The sequence below is a fragment of the Psilocybe cubensis genome, chromosome 2 (genome assembly GCF_017499595.1).
Source record: "Psilocybe cubensis strain MGC-MH-2018 chromosome 2, whole genome shotgun sequence".
Taxonomy (NCBI): domain Eukaryota; kingdom Fungi; phylum Basidiomycota; class Agaricomycetes; order Agaricales; family Agrocybaceae; genus Psilocybe; species Psilocybe cubensis.
In genome coordinates, this window is record NC_063000.1 from 1,043,504 (window position 1) to 1,069,078 (window position 25,575).

At 46.0% G+C, this 25,575-nt stretch overlaps 10 protein-coding genes across 10 annotated transcripts; 4 read left to right on the forward strand and 6 right to left on the reverse strand.

Moving 5' to 3' along the window:
• Nucleotides 1-423: 423 nt before the first annotated feature.
• Nucleotides 424-1,620, reverse strand: JR316_0001835 (uncharacterized protein; the record flags this gene model as incomplete). Its single annotated transcript, XM_047887633.1, has 7 exons — nucleotides 424-500; nucleotides 553-693; nucleotides 744-799; nucleotides 839-912; nucleotides 966-1,063; nucleotides 1,277-1,506; nucleotides 1,568-1,620. The coding sequence occupies 7 exons, from the start codon at nucleotides 1,618-1,620 to the stop codon at nucleotides 424-426; spliced, it is 729 nt and encodes a 242-aa protein (XP_047752556.1).
• Nucleotides 1,621-5,245: 3,625 nt separating this feature from the next.
• JR316_0001836 (putative Xaa-Pro aminopeptidase PEPP) lies at nucleotides 5,246-7,248 on the reverse strand (the record flags this gene model as incomplete). The annotated part of the gene is made up of 8 exons (XM_047887634.1): nucleotides 5,246-5,251; nucleotides 5,310-5,328; nucleotides 5,471-5,556; nucleotides 5,618-5,956; nucleotides 6,015-6,315; nucleotides 6,372-7,054; nucleotides 7,115-7,182; nucleotides 7,236-7,248. The coding sequence occupies 8 exons, from the start codon at nucleotides 7,246-7,248 to the stop codon at nucleotides 5,246-5,248; spliced, it is 1,515 nt and encodes a 504-aa protein (XP_047752557.1).
• A 196-nt stretch (nucleotides 7,249-7,444) lies between these two features.
• Nucleotides 7,445-8,258, forward strand: JR316_0001837 (uncharacterized protein; the record flags this gene model as incomplete). Its single annotated transcript, XM_047887635.1, has 4 exons — nucleotides 7,445-7,451; nucleotides 7,643-7,726; nucleotides 7,778-7,945; nucleotides 7,981-8,258. 4 exons carry the CDS (start codon nucleotides 7,445-7,447, stop codon nucleotides 8,256-8,258), a joined length of 537 nt encoding a protein of 178 aa, XP_047752558.1.
• Nucleotides 8,259-8,912: 654 nt separating this feature from the next.
• On the forward strand, nucleotides 8,913-11,514 carry JR316_0001838 (MFS-type transporter cnsO; the record flags this gene model as incomplete). The annotated part of the gene is made up of 20 exons (XM_047887636.1): nucleotides 8,913-9,104; nucleotides 9,157-9,214; nucleotides 9,274-9,344; nucleotides 9,397-9,416; nucleotides 9,475-9,535; nucleotides 9,592-9,702; nucleotides 9,769-9,831; nucleotides 9,888-9,949; nucleotides 10,004-10,019; nucleotides 10,075-10,109; nucleotides 10,167-10,185; nucleotides 10,241-10,341; nucleotides 10,398-10,505; nucleotides 10,570-10,620; nucleotides 10,672-10,724; nucleotides 10,782-10,916; nucleotides 10,977-11,028; nucleotides 11,089-11,142; nucleotides 11,194-11,294; nucleotides 11,351-11,514. The coding sequence occupies 20 exons, from the start codon at nucleotides 8,913-8,915 to the stop codon at nucleotides 11,512-11,514; spliced, it is 1,527 nt and encodes a 508-aa protein (XP_047752559.1).
• A 139-nt stretch (nucleotides 11,515-11,653) lies between these two features.
• Nucleotides 11,654-12,893, reverse strand: JR316_0001839 (uncharacterized protein; the record flags this gene model as incomplete). Its single annotated transcript, XM_047887637.1, has 5 exons — nucleotides 11,654-11,786; nucleotides 11,845-11,898; nucleotides 11,955-12,263; nucleotides 12,325-12,470; nucleotides 12,525-12,893. 5 exons carry the CDS (start codon nucleotides 12,891-12,893, stop codon nucleotides 11,654-11,656), a joined length of 1,011 nt encoding a protein of 336 aa, XP_047752560.1.
• Nucleotides 12,894-13,430: 537 nt separating this feature from the next.
• Nucleotides 13,431-15,976, reverse strand: JR316_0001840 (putative thiamine biosynthetic bifunctional enzyme; the record flags this gene model as incomplete). Its single annotated transcript, XM_047887638.1, has 12 exons — nucleotides 13,431-13,584; nucleotides 13,640-13,859; nucleotides 13,914-13,995; nucleotides 14,048-14,124; nucleotides 14,186-14,272; nucleotides 14,326-14,500; nucleotides 14,560-14,843; nucleotides 14,895-15,252; nucleotides 15,317-15,376; nucleotides 15,427-15,450; nucleotides 15,506-15,780; nucleotides 15,922-15,976. 12 exons carry the CDS (start codon nucleotides 15,974-15,976, stop codon nucleotides 13,431-13,433), a joined length of 1,851 nt encoding a protein of 616 aa, XP_047752561.1.
• Nucleotides 15,977-17,002: 1,026 nt separating this feature from the next.
• Nucleotides 17,003-18,778, reverse strand: JR316_0001841 (uncharacterized protein; the record flags this gene model as incomplete). Its single annotated transcript, XM_047887639.1, has 6 exons — nucleotides 17,003-17,489; nucleotides 17,545-17,622; nucleotides 17,672-17,924; nucleotides 18,175-18,295; nucleotides 18,352-18,613; nucleotides 18,717-18,778. 6 exons carry the CDS (start codon nucleotides 18,776-18,778, stop codon nucleotides 17,003-17,005), a joined length of 1,263 nt encoding a protein of 420 aa, XP_047752562.1.
• Nucleotides 18,779-19,665: 887 nt separating this feature from the next.
• On the reverse strand, nucleotides 19,666-20,852 carry JR316_0001842 (uncharacterized protein; the record flags this gene model as incomplete). The annotated part of the gene is made up of 3 exons (XM_047887640.1): nucleotides 19,666-20,233; nucleotides 20,284-20,496; nucleotides 20,548-20,852. The coding sequence occupies 3 exons, from the start codon at nucleotides 20,850-20,852 to the stop codon at nucleotides 19,666-19,668; spliced, it is 1,086 nt and encodes a 361-aa protein (XP_047752563.1).
• A 502-nt stretch (nucleotides 20,853-21,354) lies between these two features.
• On the forward strand, nucleotides 21,355-23,359 carry JR316_0001843 (uncharacterized protein; the record flags this gene model as incomplete). The annotated part of the gene is made up of 8 exons (XM_047887641.1): nucleotides 21,355-21,672; nucleotides 21,729-21,857; nucleotides 21,910-22,008; nucleotides 22,062-22,272; nucleotides 22,325-22,632; nucleotides 22,692-23,121; nucleotides 23,174-23,254; nucleotides 23,313-23,359. 8 exons carry the CDS (start codon nucleotides 21,355-21,357, stop codon nucleotides 23,357-23,359), a joined length of 1,623 nt encoding a protein of 540 aa, XP_047752564.1.
• A 423-nt stretch (nucleotides 23,360-23,782) lies between these two features.
• Nucleotides 23,783-25,301, forward strand: JR316_0001844 (Phytanoyl-CoA dioxygenase domain-containing protein 1-like protein; the record flags this gene model as incomplete). The annotated part of the gene is made up of 8 exons (XM_047887642.1): nucleotides 23,783-23,818; nucleotides 23,950-24,063; nucleotides 24,135-24,202; nucleotides 24,279-24,364; nucleotides 24,461-24,559; nucleotides 24,607-24,654; nucleotides 24,715-24,743; nucleotides 24,816-25,301. 8 exons carry the CDS (start codon nucleotides 23,783-23,785, stop codon nucleotides 25,299-25,301), a joined length of 966 nt encoding a protein of 321 aa, XP_047752565.1.
• Between the last annotated feature and the right edge of the window lie 274 nt (nucleotides 25,302-25,575).

The following is a 25,575-nucleotide window of genomic DNA, read 5'->3' on the forward strand; positions in this document are numbered from 1 at the left end:
TCAACATCTGCAGGTGCTCGCATCGGCGCGCCAACGCCTCCTACGTCAGAGAGATGGATGTCGTTCGGTGAATTAAATACCAAAGTGGCTAGTTTCGAAGGTTGGGTTACTTGACCGACATTTGCAGTTTGATGTAGATTGAGCATCATTCGAGATGTCATTGACACGGAGATGCTGAAATGCCATTAAAGCTTATGGTTTCTCGCGTAGATTCCCAGGAAAAACTTACTTGCATACCAACATAGACAAACATCCGCGTAGTATAGGCTTGAAATCATTCTCTGAGTCTCATTGCTCTAAAATAGTACTAATTTGAGCACACCTTGGAAGACTTCATCAAGTCGTAAGTAAAAATTGAATCCGTGAGCTTCGGAAAGTGACGCACATAAAATGTAGCAATATTCGCTAGATTAAACATTAATGCTATACTGAAATGGTGTCAGTGTCCTGTAGATGCAGAGCAAGGACATCGGTGAAATAATACAAGTAATATGCTATCCCTGTTAATGGAATATTTTAGACTTGCAATTGAGTGGATTAGTCCATACTGACCATCTTGAAGCAGAGCGTGATGAAGAGGCATTAAATGGCCATCGAAAGGCCAACGCCGTCGATATCTGCATGCTTTGTAGACAAGAAATCCGAACAGCATGGTGTCGTACGCAATTAAGCATTCCCAAGCCGCAGCCAATCCTGTGGTTACTTTAGTGTGATCAAATGTTGGCGGGTTCGCTCGGCCTTACGTGTTGCGCTGCGGACACGCACCGACATTAGTTGTGGAGAGATGGATGAGTACGGCCTACGGAGGATCTCATTTGAGTAGATGGGAACTACTTACGTCCGATGCGATATTCCAAGCTTGCAATCAAGCTCCGTATCGTCGATAGCCGTCATCTGGTGAAATAATGTCCACTAATGGTGCTATAAGGTTAAAATCTCTCCTGTAATCTATGAAGAAAACTTACACATGTTATACCGACCAAAGTAGAAGCAACCATGACCATAAACATTAAAAGTCGAAGCGATCGCTTGTACAAAGCGTACACTCGTAAGCTCAGTTGCACTGAGACAGGCATAAACGAACGGTTACCTATAATCCATTTTTACGAATACATTACTCACCACATATGATAACTTCGATTAGCACTAACAAGACCTCACGAAATGTGCCATGAGCGGACAGCGAACACCTGCTTTGAGTATGAGTCAACAATGAGACGAAGAACACGCTTCTTTCACCGGGTACCTCTACACTTCGCGGTAAGTTTAATCGTACCTTGAAGTATGTAAATTGACCGCACCTGTGCTGAATGAGCATTCTCCCCTATTCCAGGTATGACGATAATGATGTTTGCTATGATGGCAAAATATCTATTGACCAGGAAAGAATACGCGCCCAGGCTCTTAGGTGGCTCCCAGATGAAAGTAACCTCTGTGCCAAAAGTGACTGAATAATCATAGAACAAACATGTAATGGCCGCAACATGTAGATAGTTGTTGATGAGACTGTGAGAGGTGGAAATATGTAAGACTGGTGCAATAAAGATGACGATCAAATTAAACATACATTTGCTGGTCGACCGTGCTCTGAGAAAGATTTCCAGGTAAAACTCCAGACATTGTGGAAGCATCGAGCGTTGAAGACCGGGAGAAATGCACGAAGGTATGATGGACCTGACGGTTTTTGTATGAACGAAGACCAACTGACAAAGTACTAGCCGATCTTTAATTCGCATGTATTCTCCATTAGAATACGATTTGTGCGTCAGGGTCCTGTTTGGACTATGCGTCAGTAGTCATCCCGACCACACAGGAGGTTTAGAAAGATTGCCGAATAGTTTCTATCAAACTAAGAGGACAAGTACCACTGCATCGTTAAAGACCTGAGTCCACCATACTCCACGATAGTCCGAAATGGCGGCTGAATGATGATACCCTACTGTACGCCCCGACTTCTCCAGAGCCGACATTGCTAACAATTGACAGCCCCGTGCCGAAGCGCGCTGTCAATACGTCAGAAGGAAAAATGAATCTAGAGCGCATGGTTGGTGTCGAATAGGAGGAAAAGAACGGAGTTTAACTTCTTGCAAGCAAAAAAACCTTCAATGGCCTCCGCAAACTTATCGTTCCATGAATAAATAATCGATGAATGGATCAGGTCGAATGCTGCAGCCGAGTACAGAAGAATCGATAAATATGTCCTTCGCTCTGTTTCAGAGGATTATGCAAGATGTCCAAAATGTTACTGCAGTTGTAACGGCCTAAAAGAGACCAGGGATCCGGGACAGTAGTAACGTGAGAAATAAAACATTTGTTTGGAAGTCAAAACGTAGGAAAGAGTTGGACAGATTGCCTTCGTACGCATGCAGGTTGGTACCCCTTTGCTGTACGTAGCGAACAGGAGAAAGTTGAGAACACACTAGAACACACCCAGACGCTTGGTGATTCCGAACATTGAACGGACACTTCGATAACGCTGACGATCATTGCCATTGCCACTGCCAGCAAATCTGTCTGCACGTGGCACGTGCGGTGAAAGCGCTGGTGGGAAATTCCCGGTTCGGGTTCCGGATTGTCTCAAAGCTTGAATGCTTAAATGTAAGTGCAAGACCAGTTAAAATGGGTAATTACAAGGCGAAATGCGCAAAAGTGATATGATATGACGATGATGTGGTGGGTTGGTGGTAGATATTTTTCAGATAAAAGGGAGCTTATAGTTGTTAGGACCTAAGAATTTATGTTATATGATACCGTCAAATACCAAGTTCAATGCTGAAAGCTTATAGAAGAGAGGTTGGTAGTGTCCGATGTAAGTCCAAGTTTAGCCCTCTGGTGCAAGTTCAACATGAGGCGAGACATCATGATAATCGAAATGCTATGTATTTAAACGTCATCGCTCAGCGACCGTTTACTCGTGAATACCATTGAGTCACGGTTCACACTTACTTGCATGAGATATTCGATACCGAACCGCGTAGAACCCGCTAAGTAAATAGATTGACATTCATTTCAGCCCAGTTGGAATTAAACCGGATTCACATCTAAACGCTGACCTGGGGTAACTGGTTGAAGATGAGAAGATGATCGCAAGGGAAAGAAAAAATCAAGTTACATAGAAAGTGATGGCATTTGCCAAATTGATCAAAACAGCCCCACTGGAAGATATGAGTTGGAACATATCGCAAAAGTCATATAGGGTTAATACACACAGATAGTAGAGAATACCTGTTTAATACCAGTTTTTCAATATAGCGTATATCATGTCTGAAGGGGGATTTCTTACCGTCCCTTAAGAGCAGATCTCTCAAGGGTAATTGCCTGCTTCGATTAGTGACAGGGAAACGAAACCTGTCATCCTTTTCAAATGTTTTAAATACCAACAAGGTAAATATGAAGGAATCATAGGCGATGAGAGCCTCCCATGGGAGAGCAATTTCTGTCAGATAAAAAGATAAGTTAAATGACCGGATGCTTCACATTGCAGATACTCACTGTTGGCGCTACGAGTAGAAACGTGTTGATTTCTTTAACGAAAACCTTATTTGTCGAATCTGTGGGAACATACGTGGTTCGAGACAGACCAATTTGACAGCCATTGGTTAAGTCTGTTGTTCCTGGTTGCCCGCGTATAACCATTACCTACCAAAAATTATCGATGAGCAAACTTTAATACTGTGTTTATGACCATGTCTCGTCCATACCACTGATACTACCATAAGTAAGGTTCCTCCAACAACCATAGCCATCAATACACGGCGCGACCTTGCATAGAGAGCGTAGACCCTAAGACTGAGAAGCACTAGATAATAATTTAATAAGATCAAAGGGAAGATACCGCATTAGTATACGGAGGTGAACTCACCGCATACAAGCATCTCACTTACTACTAAAACAAATTGGCGAAATATACCTGGACTTTCCAGAATGCACCTGAATTCAATGTTAATAAAATTTCTCAGCAGGGCTCTAAATCTAGAATGAACCGCACCTCTAATTTGAACTTTAGGCGACACGCTGATATACTTTGCTGATGATTTGCGACTTACCTTAGCCCCCGACTCATCCTCTGTGAGCTGGTCAAACGAAGGGATGAGGAGTAGGATGTTGGTCGCGACCGCCAGATATCTATGAAGAAAAAACAGCATGGTGCTTAGATTCTTTTTCGCCCTCCAGATACAGTCAATCTCGGTCCCAAAAGTGATGAGGTGGTCATAAAAGAGACAAGTAACGGCTGAAAAATGCAGAGCTTGATGAACCCATCTAGAGTTAACACACATGTGAGACTAATAATTCGATGGAATATCGGAAGGTATACTTACGCATCGTAGATGTCCTCAAACGTGATGACAGACATACTTTTATTGACTATTCTGAAGGCGGAGGATGAGTGGACCGAAAGATAGGGTATTGGCACAATGTACTATGAATTTAAACCAAAGGTTGTAAAGTGCCATAGGTTATGTTTACTGTCGTCGGTCGTATCAGGCTGTTGACATTCGAGCTGTGCGGCTATGAGCTTCCTGTCTGCATCGTGTCACCGAATTCCGAATTCCCTCGAATCCAACCTCAGCCCTCAAGTCGGCGGGTGAGAGACTTACCGAAATGAAATCAATGGAATGATAAGCGCCAACGATAGCAAGTTTTCATCAATCATCGGCGCCAGCATTGCGAGGATCCTTTCACGTCCAACTGGTGAATGCAATTAGGCCTGAATGCGATATTTTATATGTATTTCGACTGCTTCAAAATAAATTGTATCTGTTTGTTTGCCGCACTAGTCATACCATCGTAATTAACACAAAAATAATATGTTCGTACATTGATCTATTGCTGTACCGATCTAGAGACTTCAGTTTCTCATCGCCACTGCAATTGACACAACTTTACTTACCTTTTGCCAACCAATAGTTCATTTTTGTTGGCCGGAGATTTCCTATGACCGTCCTAAATGTACCACTGCGAGATGCAAGATGAATCATTCATCGTTCCAGTGCTGGCCCTTGCTTGGAAATTAAGCATCGGCGTAACGAAAGAAAGAAGCAACAGCATTTTGGAAGTCACAGAACAAGGAAGGTCATTGACAGTTACACAGTAGAAGCAATCCGCGAATGACGGGTTATTAAACTATGAAAGGCTTTCATTGATGGATTTGAACATGTTTGTCGTTAGTGCATAATCGAACAATTAGTCCGAGACTAAAGTAAGAGATGCACTGGAATTTGGCTACAATTGATTACACAAGACATCAGATCTACAGGAAAAATCGTCAAACAATCCATTTTGAAATTTGCACTACATTGTGAACTTACCTGATAACAAGTAGATACGCTGAGTGAAGACCACTTATAGCTCACCAGAGCAAACGGATTCCACCCATGCAACGTCACTTCTGACAGTCGTTAGATTTTGATATCCTTCGTCGGTAATTACGACGACGTCTTCAATCCTCACCCCCCCAACGGGTTCATACCGTTTCAGAACATCGTGATTTATGTGTTTTGATTCGCGAACAGCTGCCAAAAGATGAGGAGAGAAATAAATGCCTGGCTCTACAGTCTTCATTACAAGACTTAATTAGTATTTTGGTGATTTTTAACAGAAATCAAATTGCACATACCACAACCATTCCAGTCTCCAAGGGCAGTCGAAGTCGCAAATAGGTATAAAAACTTTCATGTCCAAGAGTTACACCACCAATGGTAGGATTTACGGCTGGTTTACTGGCGCTGGGAACGTCATGGACGTCCATGCCAAGAGAGTGTCCAACACCATGCGGGAAGAAAGCAGAAGAGACTCCATCAGCGAGGATTGCTTCTTCAGAGTTCCACGATCCAGATCCAGGGGATTCGGGTGTCTTGAAAATCCCAAGTTTCTGGAATCCCTTAACTAATGTGCGATGGCAAATGAGCTGCACGGCATCCCAGTGCAAGCCTGCTTTGATTATGTTAAAAGATTCCTAACATGCACAATGACTTGAGATGTGTTGAGTAGAGTCGACGAGACGTTGATCTTACCTGTTGCATCTCAAGAACAAGTTCGTATATAGCTCGCGCCTCTGCGGTAAACTTTCCACCGTTGCCAACCGGCATGGTGCGAGTAATATCAGAAGCGTAGCAATTCCATTCACATCCTGCGTCAATAAGGAGGACCTGTGGGTTGAGCTCTTTTGTCTTCCCATGCGCAAGTTCGTTTTTGTTGTGATGATCATGCGGTTTTACAGGCCCCCATGCAAATTCTCGATCGTTGCAGCAGTAGTGTAAGGTCGATGCACGAGTTGATGCCGCGACAATTGGAAGATACGCCTGGTGCACGGAACTAAACCACGTTCGGAAGTCAAATTGTGAGTCAAATTCACAATGAATGTAGCCCACCCTTCTCTTCTGCACGAAGCCACAAAAATAGCCTCGGCTTCGGCTTCCTTCTCAATCAACCATTCACCAGGGAGCAACGGTCTATCCACACCAGCTCCCGCGCCCGCTTCAATCTTCCCTTTCACTGCCTTGCCCAAGACCCTCATAATGACCTCGTGCGCGCGGGAGCTGATTTCGTTGGCCTTCTTGATGGCTGCAATTTCGTCAGAATCCTTGATTAAGCGTGCAGTTTGAAGAGCGGAGAGCAAGTATAGATCTGTAACGGCCCCATCAGCGTCGAGGACTTTTTGGGTGTATTGTGCAGGCAAAATAGGAAAAAGAGGGGAGTTTCGAGGTAGGGTATGAAATAGGGCTCCTGGAAGTGCCTTTAAAAGAGTATCAATTGCGGCTGGAATGGCGCTTGGGTGCTCCACAGTGGTTACATCGTAGGCTTGTTGCGCTTCAGCTAGAGAAGGTGGGGGAACCGACCACATCAAGTCCTCAAGTTCTGCTTTCGGAATGAATAGCGAAAGAGATGGTGTGGTCGAGAGGGAGGTTCCAGGCTGATACGCAGCTATAACAAAAGATGAGGGTACGTCGCATCCAGTCAAATAGTGGAAATTAGATTCTTGACGAAAAACGAGTTCGCGGTCGGTATCGTTGCGGAATTCGACAGCACCTCCTGCTAACAATAAAATTTGTGGCTGTTCCAGTCTCCGGATGAGCATAAGTAGTAAATTGGGAATTTGGACAAGTCGACACACCTTGGTACGTTCTGCTTCTGGAAGCAGTTTCACCAGATGCTCGAAAGTCTTTAGAACATGCTTTTGCGCTGTACATTTGAGTAAGCAAAGCCTATCATCACTTTCTAGTAAATTAAATGACCAGGGTACACCATGGTATGCTTGGGTTTGAAAAAGGATGATCGAGGTCGAGGACAAGAGATAAGATGTAGTTTTGGCACGAAATCAAATTCGTCCGTATTAGGAAGTAATTTGGTCCTCCCCAACCATGGATTCAGGAATCAGAGATACCCATGTCATCGCCGCACTACACCAACCTTCTATGGCACCCAACCGCAAAAAACAGCCAAAATGCCAGGTTTGTTTGGATCAGGACTACAAGTATACATGTCCTCAGTGCAAGATAGTCTAGTGAGCCCGGACACACGTATGACATTTTGTTTTGCTCACTGTTGATTCAGCTGTTCGTTAGGATGTTACAAGAACCACAAAGGCAAATTACAGGACTCGCTCTATAAGTCTCACATCTCTTACCTACTTCTTAAACAGAATCCATATGCACCGGACAAACCAATATCCTACCTGGCACGTCTAACGACAAACCTGTTACCGAAGACCAGGTTGAAATGCCAGGTATGTCTTTTTATGCTATTTATTGTTGGACGTGTATGGAAAACGGTTTAGATGAGGCAATGGAAAATTCTCCCCAAGAACCCCCTTTGACGGAACGAGTTCTTCTTCGGCCTCTGACATCCCTCAAGTGGCCATATGTACCCGACGAATCAGCATTTCCCGATCCTCTCAAACGCGATGACCCGAAAATGCTTCAACTTCCGCAGTATGAAGCCATTGGTGAGTAATCATTTCATTATTTTCTTTAGCCTTAGTTAAAGTACTGTTAGCGACTTCCCCCGCCATTCGGAAAATACTTTCAGAGCATAAGAACCTTCCCGAATTACTTACTTCCATCGATAAACTTCGGGGTCATGATCGAGAGCATGCTCTTCAAAAAGCACTTGGTATCACTGCCCCGGAGATTGATGATCAACTTCGCCCCCCTGACCTCAGCGAAGATGTTTTGGCGTTGCGGGAGCTGGCAGAAGCTATCGAGGCCGCCGTTAGAGGTGGAAATCAGACAGCTCTTGGTTTGAATTGGGGAGAATGAAGCTGTGAACGACGTGTCATGGGGTCGTTCTTTTGGAGCTACGGCCGTCAGTATCATACGCTTGTGAAAACTACTGCCCCGGAATGCCGTTGCGCATAGGTTACACAAGCGGTGAAAATCCTCTACGAAAAGATGGGCTTTCTCCACAAGGCAGTCTACAACCTATTTTTAACAGTTCCAGCGCTCTCAAAACCCCAGATTGTCAGTTTAAACATAGTGTGAGTGCGAACTTTTCTTATGACAGTGTAGCGCGTGATCAATTGGTTCCAGTACTCTCTGTAATAACTGCACACACGGAACACCAAGACGCCGTTGGACCTTGGGAGATGGGAGGTCAGACCCCTTTCATAGTGATCGCTGATAAACGATGACGGATAGGCTACCTTTAATGCCATTCTTTTGCTCATGGGAAGGCAAAAACAGTTCTGCCAACTTCGGCATGTCGTATAAACGTCATTTTTTCTGGGACTGTTCGGCCCGCTTTTTTTACCCCACCTTTACCCCTCGAAAAAGACAGACTGTGCGAAAGCGACATTATGGCGTCTATGTATATCTTCCCTGTATATGACCAACAAAGTCAGATGCCCCTTCTTCAACTCGTCCTTAGAGGCAATACCAACCAATCCCCAAAGCTTTTATTACATTCTCCCCAACATGTCAGAGAAAGGGAACGCCAATGATTCGGTGGTAGGGAGTGTCGATGGGACTCCTCCGTCCAAGCACCATGAAAGGCTACCTGAACCTGGATCAACTGAACGAATTCTAGCCGAGCGCAAGTTGGTGCGGAAACTGGACATGCGACTATTACCCACAATATTTCTTATTTTCATCATGAATTACATCGATGTCAGTAATTATTGGCTTGAACTTTGAATGGAGGATGATACGATCCGGGCAGCGTAATGGGGTTACAACAGCGAGACTGAAAGGGATGCAACAAGACTTGCACATCAACGGTGCGTCTCTTTTATTCTCATTGTGCCGTTCCATGAAATTTCTTAGTTGCTGGTTCTAGATGTCCAGTATGCTACTGTTATTGCCATCCTATTTGTGTCCTACTGTCCTGCCCAAATACCCTCGAATATGGTGTGTGTCGTTACCTCTTATTAATGGCGTATCTCTGAAAATGTCTGTCAAGATACTCAACAAAGTCAGTCGGTGCGTAGGCGGCTACATAATCTCATTTCACCATTCTGAGTCTGTTCTATGGCGGCAGCCCCTCATTATATATTGGGATATGCACGGTACTATGGGGCCTGACCAGCCTTTTGACTGGTGTATGGTGTTTTCCCACCTCAGTCTGTGATAGACGTACTTATCCCTTGTCAATAAGGTTACGAAAAACTTCGCTGGAATCATCGCTTGTCGGGTTTTCATCGGTTTGCCAGAAGCAGCGTTTTATCCTGGGGCTATTTTCCTTTTATCTCGATGGTATACCAAGAAGGTAAGGCTTCCGATTCAGTTCACCGCGTTTTTTATATACGAACGGGCAGCTGATTTTTCGGCACAGGAATTAGCGTTCCGTTCAGCTTTTCTCTATGCAGGATTGCTAATTTCCAATGCTTTTGGGACTGTAAGTCCTTTTTGGTATTTCTTTGAGTTCATTATATTTTGCTAATAGTACTTCAGTTAATGGCAGCCGGTATACTTGCTAACATGGAAGGAAAGCGAGGAATTCGTGCATGGCGCTGGTAAGTAACAGCGTTCCCATGCTTGCCTGTCAACTCACCCTCCTGTTCCTCCAGGCTATTCTTTATAGAAGTAATAAGCATAGTTGATGAGGTGGCAATTAATTGACTAATTTCTCTAACTTCAGGGTGCAATTACGATTTGTGTTGGGTTGAATAGCATGTGCGTTTTATTTATTTTAATCATAACATCTTCAATTGTTATCTTAACATGGTACAGATGGCTGCTTCCAGATTATGTTGGTGATCTTTAAATGTGATCTTTCAAGCGTGGGCTCTGAGAGTATATGCCAGCCCCATAACACCAGATGGATGTCACCCTTCGAATCTAGGCTCGCACAGGCACGACTCTCCGAAGATGCAGGGGAAGCCGATTTAGACAATGAAAGCGATTCGTATGTTCCGATAGTATTCTAGCCACGGGTTTAAGACTGACTCCATGGCTTCCTAGACAACTCCAGGGACTCATTCTTGCAATCAAGGATCCCAAAGTATTGATCTTCGCCATAATGACTATTTCGCAACTTCTGGGCCTCAGCTTTGTCCAATTCTTCCCAACGTAAGAGACCGTCTGATGCGACGTTCTTTTCTCTTCTTTTCGAATAACTTACATTTTTAAATAGTCTCACGGCAACCCTTGGCTTCAGCACAACTGCCACCTTACTACTAGCTGCGTATGTCCATTTATATGGTATATATAGGTAATGTTACTGATTGGTTTCTAGTCCTCCGTGGATTGTCGCATCTGTGATATGCTGTTTGAATGCCTGGCATGCTGGTACATCTGGTTTTCTGGGACACCATAAAGTTTATTAATAAAGATCCTATCTTGCAGATAAAACTGGAGAGCGCTTCTTCCATATTGCAGGCTGGTGGTGGGGTGTTATTGTTGGTTTTATCATTGCCTTGTCTACCATGTCCATTGCTGCGCGCTACATTTCTCTGTTCTTCATGGCCTGTGGCTATGTAGGTATGTTGCCTTTCAGGTTATCAATATTTTATCAGGTATCTTGAGCAAAGTCGAATCCAGGTTTTGCAATGACCTTAGTCTGGGTGTCCAATGCTGTACCCCGACCTCCTGCGTAAGTTTTGTATATCTTCTTTTTGTTATAAGTTTTGGCCGACGCACCGCATTTACACAGGAAAAGAGCAGCTGCTATTGGAATCGTCAATGGATGTGGGAACATTGGTAATGTGTAAGTTGATTTCTCAGGGTACTGGACCTCAGTTCAACGCAATACCTGTAGCATGGGATCATACACCTGGAAAGCTGCTTGGAGCCCGAAATATCACCAGTCGATGGCGATATCTCTTGGTGCACTTGTAATCAGCACCTTACTCTCATTAGGTTTGCATAGTATTTATTTTCTCTGTGAATTGTGCTTACACGCATTGCCACGACAGTGATCCGGCAGATGCTCGTGCGAGAGAACAAGAAGCTTGATGCAGATGAGAAGGCTTTCATGTTAGGCACAGATCGCACTCGTGTCGAGGAAGCCGCGAAGCTCGAAGGCCTAACATTTGAACAAGCCATGGAAAGAAGAAAGGGATTCCGTTATTTGTACTGATATATTTCGGGTGAATGACGTCTGTGAAATCTGCTGTGTATGTTGTATAATCATTTATAAGAATAATGAACTATAAGCAAAAGGCTTATTTCCAAGAAATACATTCATTTCTTATCGTTAGGCGTTAACTTCGTGGGTACTAAAACTTGACAAATTTGCCTTCCTTTTTCTGGCGCCGTTGGGACCAGAGGAGATAGATGACGGCCATGATGGCCAGAAACGCGATGGACGATGTAACAGTCAGACCCGCGATGACAGATTTTGGTATATCGCTATACAGGAAGGAGGAGTTCAACAACTATTTAACAGAATTGAAACGTTTGCACATACTGTGAGGCTTCAGCTAGACTGAGAGGTGGTGACTGGATCTCGGCCGCGAAGGAACTTAGAGGAATAAAAAATCAACATCATGTATCACGCAATCAAGGACATAAACACACTTTTGTTCATGGGCACCCAGGGACGGAGTGGAGTACAGGTTGGCAAAATCTACTGCAAAATCTCCAGTTGTGCCATTGGTTCCAGCGAATTTCAATTTCAATGTGTGGGTTCCACGTCCCAGGTTAGACGCGTAGTAAAGAACCTGATGGGGTCTGACAGATGCTTTGCGCGCTGAGAAGGGGAAGAAGGGGCCATTGTCAACGGAAACAAGATACGAGGACACGCTGGTGGGTGTGACTGTTCCGTAAAGGAGGATAACATCGCCTTTGAATTTGTATTGAAGAGAAGCATTTGGATCATTCGTGATACTGATCTCGAGTAAATGAATGAGTAAAACAATTGTCGTAAGTGAAATTGCTTATAACTTACGTTCCAGTGCTCCCTGAGAAGGTTCCTGGCCTTGGAGACTGTCTCCACGACGAAGCCGGGAAGTAGGTGAAGGAGGGATCGTTGTCCTGGAAAGTGGCAGTGAGCAAAGGCTCATTGGTTTTTCCACTGTTTCCCTCAAAATACAACTACATTCAAAACATGTGAATTATTAGTCAAACTGGAGTCAGAAAGAAGCATACGTAGTCGATGTCGAAGGTTGTGTTACCAAGGTTAGTCAAGGTAACATTGTGAAGTCCGTCGTGCAAAGTCGTGTTGAACAAGGTCTGGTTGAAGAGAGGCACGTCCGAATTCGCATTAAGAGTCGGGAATACGTGATCGTCGACCTTGACCGAGTATGCGCCATAGCCTGGGCGTTTTGCACCGTAAATGCCAACGAAGGTCCCGTTGAAGCGGAAATTCAACGTTGCTCCCGGTGTTTTAGTGAAGGTGTACGTCGCCTGAGCATACTTGTCAAGAAGCGGGTCATTCGCTGAGGATCCACCTTGCCATCCATTGGAGTACACGAGAGGAGGGCTAGTGTCCTTGAACAATTGCGCGAATCTGGGCATCTCGACTCAGTACGTTAGAACGCAAGAAAAGGTGGGCGATCCGACTGCACCTCCCAGTCCATGTTGACCCTTTTATCTGTCAGATAAACGCCAACCAAATCTTCACCCTGGGTGGGTGAGCGGAAATACATGATGGCAGTTGATGTTACAACATGTTGAACCGCTGTCAAATTAGTCAAGCACGGCCCCACGCTATCATTTTAAAACCGTAGACTTTCTGAAGGAGTTATATTTCATCACTGCGATTGGATATGAAGTCCATGAGAATAAGCTGGATAAACATCTGGAAGCGATTAAATGTGGGTCTTTGGTATAGAGATGGAAACATACTAGCACAAACTTGTTCACAAAAATTAGGAATGACAGTGTATGGTATCAGTAGTGTAGTGATAGCAGTTTGGTTATGTACACTTATTATAATAATAGGTAGAAGGTGTCCTCGAAGGTATATAAGTTAATCGGAGGTTAGGCGTGGGGGTTATAACGAACATTGCCTATAGGGGTGCGCTACCCGGATCCACCCCGAGGCCGAGCTCTCTACAGGTGCTTGACAGTGACCTTGGAAAATTCCCGGACTTGTTCAGGTGTGAGAGTCGAGAGTTCGTCGATCAATGCTGGGAGGAATGAACCAGGTCCCTTTACATCGTGTCTCTTGGCGGCAAGTTCAGCGGCAACCGTCAATACAAGTACACTGGTACATGGACCGTTAGATGATTAACAGACGCGAAAACAATGAAGGTGCATACCCTGCAATGGCTGCGGTGAACATATCTCCACGGAACATACCGCCATTGTCGGTATTGGTGTCCGTTTGCGACGAGGCAGCGCAATAACTGGCGATGATGCTACCCAGAATACATCCAGAGCCAGTGATGCGTTCGAGCAATTCGTGTCCATTCTCAAGACATACGGTCGAGATTCCGTCCGAGATGTAGTCAACAGGGCCAGTGAGGACAACAACGCATCCTAAGAGCAAAATTCTTCAGAACATAAATGTATAAAAGTAACCGCAATCCTTACGTTCTCTCTTAGCGAGGTTTCTCACAAATTCAGCGGGATTTTTGAAGCCTGACCCCACACTGTCGACACCCTTTGATTCAACCTGTCGAACAAGAAGTCAATAATAACATAATTTCGAAGAACCATCGATTAACCTCATCCGTGCCTGCCAGGGCAGCGAGTTCACCAGCATTACCCTTAATGACACTGGCCTGCCATTTGTTCAACAAACCTGCATCACGCGTACGTGCATCAGTGTAGCACTACACCAGCCAAGTAACTTAGCCACCAACCTTTCACGGTGTTTTTCCTGAAGTTGCTTGCGCCAACTCCAACGGGATCAAAAACAATGGGCTTCTTCAAAACATTTGCAGAAGTGCCTGCATACAATGAGACGCGGAAGAAATACGAGATCCCTGATTTCGATCCCTACCTGCAATCATCATCCCATCCAGGTTCTCGGCCCTCATGGTACCGATGTTAACCAAAAGACCACCGCAGATGCGGGATAAATCCTCCATTTCCTTGGATTCAGTGGCCATTATGGGGCTGGCACCAATGGCCAAGGTGACATTGGCAGATTGGGTGCTGACAACCGTGTTGGTTATCTGATTAAGAGGTTATTAGCGTCCACACAAACGCAATATCTGGCCGTTTGATTACGTACTTGGTGAACAAGTGGACGCTCCTTCTTCACTTCATCCATAAGCTCTGCGACTCCATTCACAACTGAGTCGACGGTGACGATGTCGGGTCTCCCTCTGTGGCGGAGGCAGTAAAACTTGTGATGACGTTGGAAGTTCACAAGAATCTCCTTGAGCTTCTTGGATGCGCATCGTGGGTCTGCAGATGCCATGATATCAGATACCACAGCGACACCATCTAAGGAACGATTCTTGACGGTGACACATCCGTGTAATGTTCGGAGCAGGTTAACAGAGTTGATTCCGCCTTCGAGAACGAATTAGAAAGAGACATTTCGCTTAAATACGATAAGCTCACCAATAGCAACAGCCTCGATACTGGTTCCTTCGAGTTCAGCAAGCATATCAGCAACTCCATGTATTCCAATAACAGGGTTCGTCAACTTCTTGGTTTTTGTGTCCCAAACGGCGCCGATGCCAATGTAGTCGACTTTCTGTTTGATGGCACCCTTGACGTGCTCAACAGTGTTGCAGCTCAAGCCGATGATTGCAGTGTGAGGAAGCAGTTCACGAGCTCGCTTCACTGCCATATCGGATTGCCCGAGATGAACACCATCGGCCTTTGCAGCGAGAGCAACATCCACGCGATCGTTGATCAGAAGGGGGACGTTGTACTTGTCACAAATAACTTTTGACTTCACGGCCAGTTCGACAAACTGTTCGACCAAATGCCATATCAGTAGGTATTTCAGAAAAGATAAAGATCTACAACAAACTCACAGCGCTAGTTTCCAGGTCTTTTTCCCGCAGCTGAACAATGGTAACGCCTCCTTGAATTGACTGTGAGAGTCAGAATTACAGTGAATAAGATATTCAGAAAGGTGTAGTACCTCCTCCAATGTTTGATAGAAGTCCTACAGAAAAATTAGTTGAGAAGTGATTGAAATGTAATGAACAAAGAAGACGTACCTTGCCAGGAGGCAGGAGATCCCTTCCTGTCACAAGGTAAAGCGTGTAGTCGATGTTCTTCAACATGTTTTGCGATGTGCGGCGTGCTTCCGGGGCGTCGAGAGAAAGGGTCCTGTCCTCCTCACCGACGCGAAATGGCGCATTATATAGTGTCGTCTCGACTGTCTCCGGCAAATCTCGGGCTCTGATAATTTCAGGAGAATCAGACATGCGAGCTCGCTGGCACTGGACAGGCACTGGTAAAAACAATGTGCGTCGTCGCGGTGCGACGGTCGCTGTTGGGTGTAATTAATCATAGGCGTAATCAATAGCACATCGAACAAATAAAGCCAAGCTCATGACTATTTTGACTCCTGACTGAACCAGAACATGGCTCTTCTTTTATCGCAAATCTACTTATTGACAGGATTACATACCTCGCTTGAGCAGGGGTGATACCAGGTCCTTGATGCTTGCGCGCTCTACTAACATGCGTCCGAGTCAAGGCGGGATTGAAGGAGTGGCGGCCGCCTACGGCGATAAACTCCTTTCGACGGTGAGAAGCATTTGTCATTTGTCATTTGGAAGATCCATTCTTAAAACGGTTGCAGCCTACGGCATACATACAGGTTGTTCTTTCCTGTACCCGCGATGCAAATCGTGACGTTGACAAAAAACGATTTGCTCTCTGTAGGCAAGGTCGGGTTCCATTTTCATACACGCGTTCAATGCGTCGAGGAACGTGTCGAATAACAAATAGGACGAGCGGACAAGATGGGCGCTGCTACCGACAGCTACCGGCGCACCGTTTCAACGCCAAACCCTGTTGCTTTACGACGCACACCATGCGGTACTCACTGCCTAGGCCGGCTCCGAGGACTGCTGTGTTGTTATACCCATCTTCAGAACATTTCGATTGGTCCAGCACCTTGCCCTGTGAGTGCCTGTTAGTGTGTACGAGCACAACTGAGCACCATCTACAATCTTACAAGACACGGCTGAGATAGTCTGAAATCCGATGGTATGGTAGCTCGTCAAATACTTTCCGGTCTGTAGGGTCGAGGGTCGATCCAGGCTCATGTTCGTGTTGAGGAAATTGACTTCACCAGACTTTTCGGCCTGCACTAGGCATTTGGTTAAAAAGCGGCATGCCTTTGGACTTTTGCCGACGAAAATACTGTTTGTTTCATTTGCGCAAGGCTCTACCCCCCACTTGCATTAAAATTTTGGAACTCATACATGCCTCACTAGGACCATGTACATTACGAAGTCTACCTTGGGCCTATCCGTGCTCAGTTGCACTCCAGCGCCTTGTATACCTAAATAGAATGATCCACCAAAGAACGTGCCGCGCACTCATGTGGCATATGGTGCATAGTGATTTGAATTTCCCCGTATTCTTGGCCAGGAATTCTCCAGAATTCTCCAGTGGTAAGCACCTAAATTCTCACAATGATACATATATATTACAAAACGAAATACCCAAAACTGAAGCAAGAAAAACCAAATTACTTCTTTCTAAGTACGACCGTGACCATTATCTCGAGGAGTACCCGGACTAACAGTATACTGCGGCGGCGAGATCGAGATGTCCATATGTTCTTGCGGCACCGGAACCTCAACAACTTGTTGAATAGCTTGGACTACGGACTCTGACCCGGACGTGCTCGTCGCCGCGCGATAGTGGTTTGCAGCGCCGTGTATGGGCACCTGCCCCTGGGTCCGTACCGGTGCCGGACTTAGTGAAAACTTACTGTGCTGCTCCCGCTGCGCAGGTTGCAGTGTCAGCGGTTGGGATGATACTTGCGATTCCGCCGAGTTGAGGCTTGTAGGCTGGGCAGAGGGTAGTGATGTGAATGGAGAGATTGCACTGTTACGTTGAATTTCTTTATCATTTGGATTTGGTATAAGGGTTGTTCTTGAGCGGCGCAAGAAGAGGATGATGCATGCTACAATTGCTAATGCGGCAACCCCTGCAGAAATGGCGATTCCAATGAAAAGATCCCTGAGAATAGTTTAGTCAGAGTCTCAGTCAATGGATATATAGATTACATGAGTACCTCTTATCAGCGTTTGTGGCAGGTCCTCCCGTGCTGGTAGGGTCTGGTGCATTAACCCCAGGATCGCCACTAGCAAAACTGCAAGCCATTACATCAATCCAATCGTCACAAGGAATTCGATGCTTACCTTCCACCAAGCGAGGGCGTTGTATAAACAGTTGCAAAGTCAATTGCAAACTCGCCCGATGTCGATGATCCTGGCAGCTGTATCTGTAGCATATGCTGCCCAACGCCGAGATTAAAAGCATAGAACAGAATTTGCTGGGGTCTGTAGAACTGTCTATTTGCTGAGAATACTGTCGGGTTTCCATTATCCACTTTGACAGAATATGCCGTGCAACTGTTCGGACCAACAGGCCCATATAAAGCAACCGCATCACCTGAAAAGGACACGGCTTAGAATGATCGGCGCATATCGGGTGTGTCGGTGGATGGGCGCTTACCCTTGGAAATGGAATGAGAAAATGGTTGGCTGTTAAGAAACTGGCAATCAACTCAGGAAGAAGTTAATCTTACTGTAAATGTAAAGTTAGCGGATGCCAAAGGGTCTGTAGTTGCACTGAGATTTGTCAGATTGAATCCAGAAGTCCGAAATTCGTACTCACTGTCCAGTGCCTCCTATGAACGTACCAGCCTTGTCAGGAATTCTCCAAGATGTAGGTGGTGCATATCTAAAGGAAGAATGCCCATCCTGAAATGTATTCACGATGAGTGTTTCATTCACATTCCCAACACTGGTTTGAAATTCAATCTACAAAGTTATGATGAGACAGACGTGTCCTGAAGCAACCTCTAAAATGAACGCACATAGTCCACATCCGTAAATGTGATGTTTTGATTCGATATCCGTATCTCATGATCTCCCAAAGTCATGTTCGCGCTGAATAACGATTGCTGAAAAAGTTCCGTATACGAAAGGCCATTGAAGGTTTGATAGGGGTTTTTGTCGAGCTGGACCTTGTACGGTCCATGATACGAACGCTTGGAACCATATATATGAACAGAGCTGCCATAGAAGTCGAGGGATATTGTTGCTCCGTCTGTTTGCGTCAACAAATAGCTGCTTTGACTATATCTAAAGATTACCGATATGAAATAGTCAAAGTAATGTTTTATTCATTTAGCCATTGCTGAAGCTGAGATAACAAGCAACAGTAGAGCATGGTACTCACTGATCGAGCTGGCTGTCTCCAGAGACACCTGCCCGCCAGTCTGTGGGCGAGAACGCCAGCATCGGGGAAGTGTCTTCGATGACCACTGGGAAAGATGGCATCACCAACAACAGTTGGAGGAGGAAGGATGGAATTGGAAGTCATTGCTAGATGCAGTTTGGATAGTAATATGTTATCCTTGTTCCGATATCTCGGGCCCGCTAGTACTTCGCAGGTGCACTTCGATACGTCCCTTCTAAGTTTGATCGCCTGCACATACATTTTGTGAGAGTGACGATTCAATCAAATGCCGAGGGAGATTGATGCTAGTCCACGTTACGATCGCCATTAGGTCTAGTATTCCCTGTCATCATTCTCTGAAATAAGAAAAACAAGGGGCCAAGAATTCACTCCGGAGGAAATTCTTTGCACAAGGTCATGTTCGAAAGCCTTTCGCTCTGTCCGACGTTCCGAGCGCTTTTGTCATATCAAAATTGGACTATTTTTAGCAGTTCATTGAAGTTACTGAATTGATTGAGCGTTGGGCTAGCCACGAACAGATGGTTGTGACGTAAAACCATTGGTGGCTGAACTGAGGCTTGTCCGTGCTCTGAGAAACAGGGAAACATACCTCAAATTAGCTTTAACTGGGTCCAAAGAACGATGAGAGGTGTAGCAGCAGAAATGGTCGCCTTCGCGCGCAGTGCAACCGTCGGTATGCACACCTGTGACCTGATGCATGAAGATTATAAGATCAAAGAATAGTTTAGCTGACTCACGGCATTTTGGGGGACTAGTCTGACAAGTGTCAAGCAAGGAAATCTTAGCGTCCAAAGTTGGGGAGAAGAATTTTGTGGTCGACCTTCAGAATGAATTAAGAGCTTAAATTTCGATCGTAGACTGTTCGAGTTTGAGTTATAATAACTGACAGCAAGATTCCAAAAGGACACAAAGATATATGTATTCGAAATCATGGCCAATTAGCGATTTCAATCCCAAACCATGCAGGTATTTTATGCCACATATCTTCGCGGGCAGCATCTACTGCAGCAGTAAACTCCAAGCGGCAAGGTTCACATGCACGATGGAGAAGGCTGAGCCTGCCACTTCCGTTCGTCGAATCTGATCTTGTCTGCATGAGATCTGCATCCATGATTGCAAAGAGCGGGTCCGAACTGCGGTGGAATACGACCCCGTTGACGTCGCGCAGGATCTCAAACGTCGTCGCCTCGAACGTGGCTTGGCATATGCGCTTGCGGAAGGGGTCGGGATCGTTCCGGTGCACGCATCCTGCAGACGCGTCCCGCCCTTCGAGCTCGTTGACTACGAAGGTGGAGAGGAAGCGTGACGCGTGTTCACGTCCGCGGAGGGCGTTCATCAGGTCTTCGTCGGAGAGAATTTGGAGTTCCGAGCGGTCGGACCCGCCCGGAGGAAGGTAGCCAGTGGCAATTTCACTGGCTGCGCACCGAGAGAGGTCATAGAAAGCTGATGGTAAGAGCTCTGTTGCTCCTGTTTCTTTGGCCAGATTTATGACAAGTCTGCGTAATTGGAATGTAAATGGTGACGGACAGACAATAATGACACCTACATCGGATGAGGGTATACGGCGCGCGGTTTGTAGATGCCTGTAACATCTGTGGCATCCGCCTCGCGAAATTCCCAAGCTGAGAGTGTCTTTGGCCATATTGCAGACATACCGCGTAAGATATCGTTCCGTATATGCTCCACCGCGTATTTTGTTGACAGTCGTAACAGAGCAGAAACGTTTTCAAAGTCCAGGTGATCATGTTTAATTCCAGAACTGAGAGGATTTAACGAGAGACTCTTAGAATAAAAGTGATTAATGACATACACTCCATCATAGAGAGCCATGAGAAAGCGGCAGAGATCTTTAGGCTGTTCGTCGAGCTCCAACACAGAGTTGCCTTCAATCAAGCACGGGTGTCTGTCCTCGGCATCTAAAGCATTGATAGCTTCCTCCAACACAGTGGAATGACGGCAGAGGAGACCTCGATGGACATTGAAGTAAAAGTCGCCAGCCACCAGAACTATATTGCCATCACTGAACCACAAGTCTGGGTGACGAGTGGGTAAGGACGAAGAAGCATCAGGACGCAATGCACTCTCTGCGTGTCGATTGGTGCTGAAGTCGTCCATGGATGAGAACTGAAAAGAAATCAGTTGGGTGAAGAAATATATATCGCTTGCCACTGGTGGCTGACCCGATATTTCCACAGAAAGGAGATCGGACTTGGACTACGATCTTTCTGAGCATTCCACTATCTTTCTGGTGTATGCCCATGGTCAACATATGAGGCACCCAAACAGGCCAAAGTAGGGGCATTCAAATTTCGGGGCACCTTGGAATAAACACTGTGCTCCAAATTTGCCACTAGAGAATGAAAAGTCAGTCAATAGATAGTCACTGTTATTATATATCATCTTACTCGTTCATCACCCCCTAAGCTGTAGACATTCGCGATGAATGCTCGTGAAAGTCCGGTGACGGTTGAAGGAAGGGGATGAGGCCGGCATAGTATGGCCGTATCGTGAGAAAGAAACGCGTCGCTTTTTTTGCAGCTTCCCCAACCTCAACCATAACTCCAGCTCATAACCCAACTTGAACCCCAAACCCCTTCCACCCCCTCCAAAAACAAAAATGCCCGAAGCAGTCGCTCAGCGAATTGTTCCTGGTGCTCCCCCACCGGCCCCACTGTCGAAGACCCAGAAGAAAAAGAGAAAGGCTAAGGCCAAGTCGGAGAACGGCGACGCCCCTGCTGTCATCGACACTGCAACCGCGCCGCTCATCGAAAAGGCTCCTGAACACGCCGAAATTCAAGACGGCGTTGTTGCTCCAGAACTGGTTGCTCGGACTGAGTCGCAGGGCACACCTCTTCCTGAGGAAGATGTCTTGTTAAAGCCTAGTCCCATCGTCGAGCTCGTTAACAAGCGTCTCAAGGCAACTACAAAGAAGATTGTGAGTTAATTTTGCAAGCACAGCGCAATCGTAACCTGATAATCATGTCTCCTTAGTCACGAATTACCATCTATGCTGCCACGGATCCTGAAAAGTTGAATGATGATCAAAAGCGTACACTGAAAACTCTCCCTACACTTGAGGCTATTCAAAAAGAGCTTGGAGAAGTAAAGAAGGCAATCGAGGTGTGTGTTTTTTTATGTTATGTCGTTTCTACGACTCATCATTGGTATCTAGGTGCATGAAGCCGACTTGGTGCAAGAATTGACCGTTAAGCGCCTTGAAGCTGAGAAGGCCGAAAAGGCCCGACTTGCTCAAGCTGTGTCTAGCGCAGAGGTCTGTCCTGTAGATTGTACCTACAGTGTATTGTTGACTAAATTTCTGTACAGTCTGCTCTCGTTTCTAAAGCGGGTGCCATTCTTGACCTTCTTCGCTTCCGTGCAACTCTACACGATGGCTTGAGCAACGCTACTTTGTCCGACTCCCCTGAAATCTTGGCCCTTCTGGCCCATGCTGATGCTCTCGTTGGCAATGATGAAGAAACAAAACAAGCTACCCTCAAGACCTTGCTATTTGGTGAAGATTTTGCGGATATTACTTGTAAGCACCTGCCTGCAATTTTCTCGAGGACGTGTATCTAATTTATTCATAGCTTCAAAAATATTTGAAATTGTGGATTTGGCCTTCCACCCTCCACGCGCTCCTACGCCCCCTCAACCCGAAGAGGAACAACCCGCTGTCGCTCAATCCACAACAGAGCCCGAACCCGATGTCGCCGTGGCTGGTATTCAACCTCCAACGATGTCTAGCAGCTTCCGCTTCATTCAAGATAGTGAAATCGAAACTCCATCCTTTGACGAAGCTGAGTGGGTTGAGAAATCTGATGCTGCTGGTCACGTAGAGGAGCCTACCGTCAATGGGCACGTCCCTGAAGAAGCTGCTCCAGCTGCTGCCGCAGACGTACGCTATTTCTCTGTCTTTGAAACCCAACGATATTTGTCTAAATGATAACCTTTTAGCCAACAAATGGCCCCATCGATTGGGCAGCTGATGACGAAGGTGGTCTCCCATCCATCGCCGGACTCCACGCCGAATTCGGTACCTCAGGGTCTGCCACCCCCGCCGAAGCCGTAGACGCCACAGTACCTCAACCCGATGCTACTCCTGCCCCCGCCGCTAATGGCGACACCGAGCAGCCAGAAGACGATGGCTTCACGCAGGCCGGTCGCGGACGCCCTAGGGGTGGTCGTGGCGGACACAGGGGTCGTGGCCGTGGCCACCACGATGGGTTCCGCGGGGGAGAACGCGGTGGATTTAGAGGCGGTGAGAGGGGTGCATTCCGTGGTGGTGACCGTGGTGGATACAGGGGCGGTGACCGTGGCGAACGTGGAGAACGCCCTGAGCGAGGCGAGCGAAGTGATCGTGGTGGAAACTTCCGCGGTGGACGTGGTTAGTTGTGTATCTATGTATGCGTATTGTTCTTACTGACATTGATTCATAGGATTTAGTGGTCGTGGAGGCAGTGGCGGTGAATGGAGAGGTGATGGAAGGGGCCGTGGTCGCGGACGAGGTGATCGTGGAGGTAAGTCTAAAAACCGTTATTGACTCTGTTGTTTTTCTCAAGTGTATAATTTGTTTAGGAGCCCCTGGTACACCTACCACCCCTGCGCCTGCCCCGGCAGCATAAACAATCGAGTTTCTGACTCGATACAAGAGTTACCTTGAGCAACTCCAACCACCTTTCGCCTACCTCTTCTCTTCCTGTTTCAGTCTTCCTCATCCTTGCTCGTGGTATCTATTTCGTAGTTACTTACTCCGTTCCATTCATTTATGCTCCTGTTGTTTTTATCCCCCATGCTGTAAGTGCTAACGATATATTATGTACCCGTGTATCATGCTTTCCGAATACCACATGCTTTCTTATTCTACTATATTGTCTTTGTTCAACGGAATGATTGGATTCAGTCGCGCGACCTTTTTATCTGATAAGATAAAAATAGACGTCTCTGCGGGGATGCCCCCACTGTATTCTCGCCTTCAACCGAAACTAACACCACCTGCCTAGGTCATTTCGACGACAACCTCTATTCATCTGTACTTTAATATTGCCATGCCCGAGTATCTATCGCAAGAGCAAATAGACAAGGTGAGTGATACATAAGCAAGCTTCAGAATCATAATTACTTTTGTTGACTCTATCTCGAATCATTTGATATTTAGTTCCACAAGGACGGGTAGGGGGATCTATATCAACTGGATCCAACGTACGCTGATGAGGAAACTACAAGATACCTAGTGATCCCTAACTTTCTGGATAAAGAAGAGGCGCATACACTGTTGGCGCGGTCTAAACAACTGTTGGACGAGTTTGACATCCACGATCATCCTCTGGTGGGTCCATCGAATCTACGGTAGATGATATATGTTGTAGCTGATAATTATCTGGATTAATTTGCTTTTAGACGAAGTTTACGACTAGCGATGACAATCATGTCGGCGACGATTACTTCTTGAACTCTGGAGATAAGATGTACGCCTCTGTATCATTTGTGCTCTCTGGGAAATCGACTCATATGCAACATTCATGCTTGTCCATCTCCTTAAAGTCGATATTTTTTGGAAGAAGATGCTGTGGATTCCAACGGGAAACTCACGAGGGAAAAGCAGAAGTCTGTGAACAAGATAGGACACGGTGGGTTTTTGGTTGCTGACCATTTTAACCGGAATGCTAAACGAATGGCGGTTATACTTTTCTCTTCATGTTGTATTGGCTTCGTCTTCATCTCAGCTCTGCACGAACTCGATCCTGCATTTCGAAAGGTCACTCTGGAGAATGAGCGTCTCCGAAGTCTCGTTAGAGATCTGAAGTTCCACAAGGATCCGGTAGGTATGTGTCACGCCTGAACAAGTTTGGACAGCCTTATCGTTGGACAGCCCTGCAGTCGATGGTAATAACCAAGCAAACACATATCGGTGGCGAAGGTGAATTTCTGGTTTTCCTCTGCTCGCTGTTTCAATTGGCTGATGATCTGTCTACCTTAGTACCTGAACACAACGATTCAACATTCCTCGTGAGTTCGAGTCATCTCGTCCCTCAAATACTGTGACAATAAACATACGTACTCGCCTTTATCATCATCCAGTACACAGATCCACCTTCCGCTCTTGGATTCTGGATTGCCCTCGAGCAGTGTACTGCCACTAACGGTGCACTGTCTTTCCTACCCGGCTCTCACAAGACCCATCCTGTTACTAAGCGCTTTGTTCGACTTGGAGAAAGAAAGGGAACAGGATTTGAGCCGCTTGTATCATCTGAGGAGGAACAGAGGCTGGCTGAAGCTGCTAAGGGAGGTTATATCCTTGAGACATGCAATCCAGGTTCGGTTCAGTTTTCTGCTCGGTCAAATTCCTATGTTAATGCGCTTGCTCTGCTAGGTGACCTGGTTCTCATCCACGGTACAGTGCTCCACAAATCTGAGCGAAATACGAGCCCGCACACTCGATTCGCGTACACCTTCCACATGATCGAGTCACCGCCCCACGCTAAATACGATGAGAAGAACTGGCTTCAGCCCACGAAGGAGATGCCGTTCTCTCGAATTTTGCCCGCTGGAGAAGTTAACGCATGAACGCAATACGTCGTGTCATTAATGTGAAAAACATCGTACTAATCTTGCCGTCGTGTGTAATTTCGTTATTAATAGAATTTATTTGACGTTTCCTGGTTCATAGACGAGGCGACCAGGCATGACAAGTAGCCAGGACAACAATACACTGCAGATGACTTAATACCTTGCATTGCATGGCCTCTGTCTGTTTATCACAATGATGGATGGTGATTGTACATAATGTTACTTTGCTGGTGGTTATTTCTATCGACTCATTGCTAATTCTGTAGCTGTT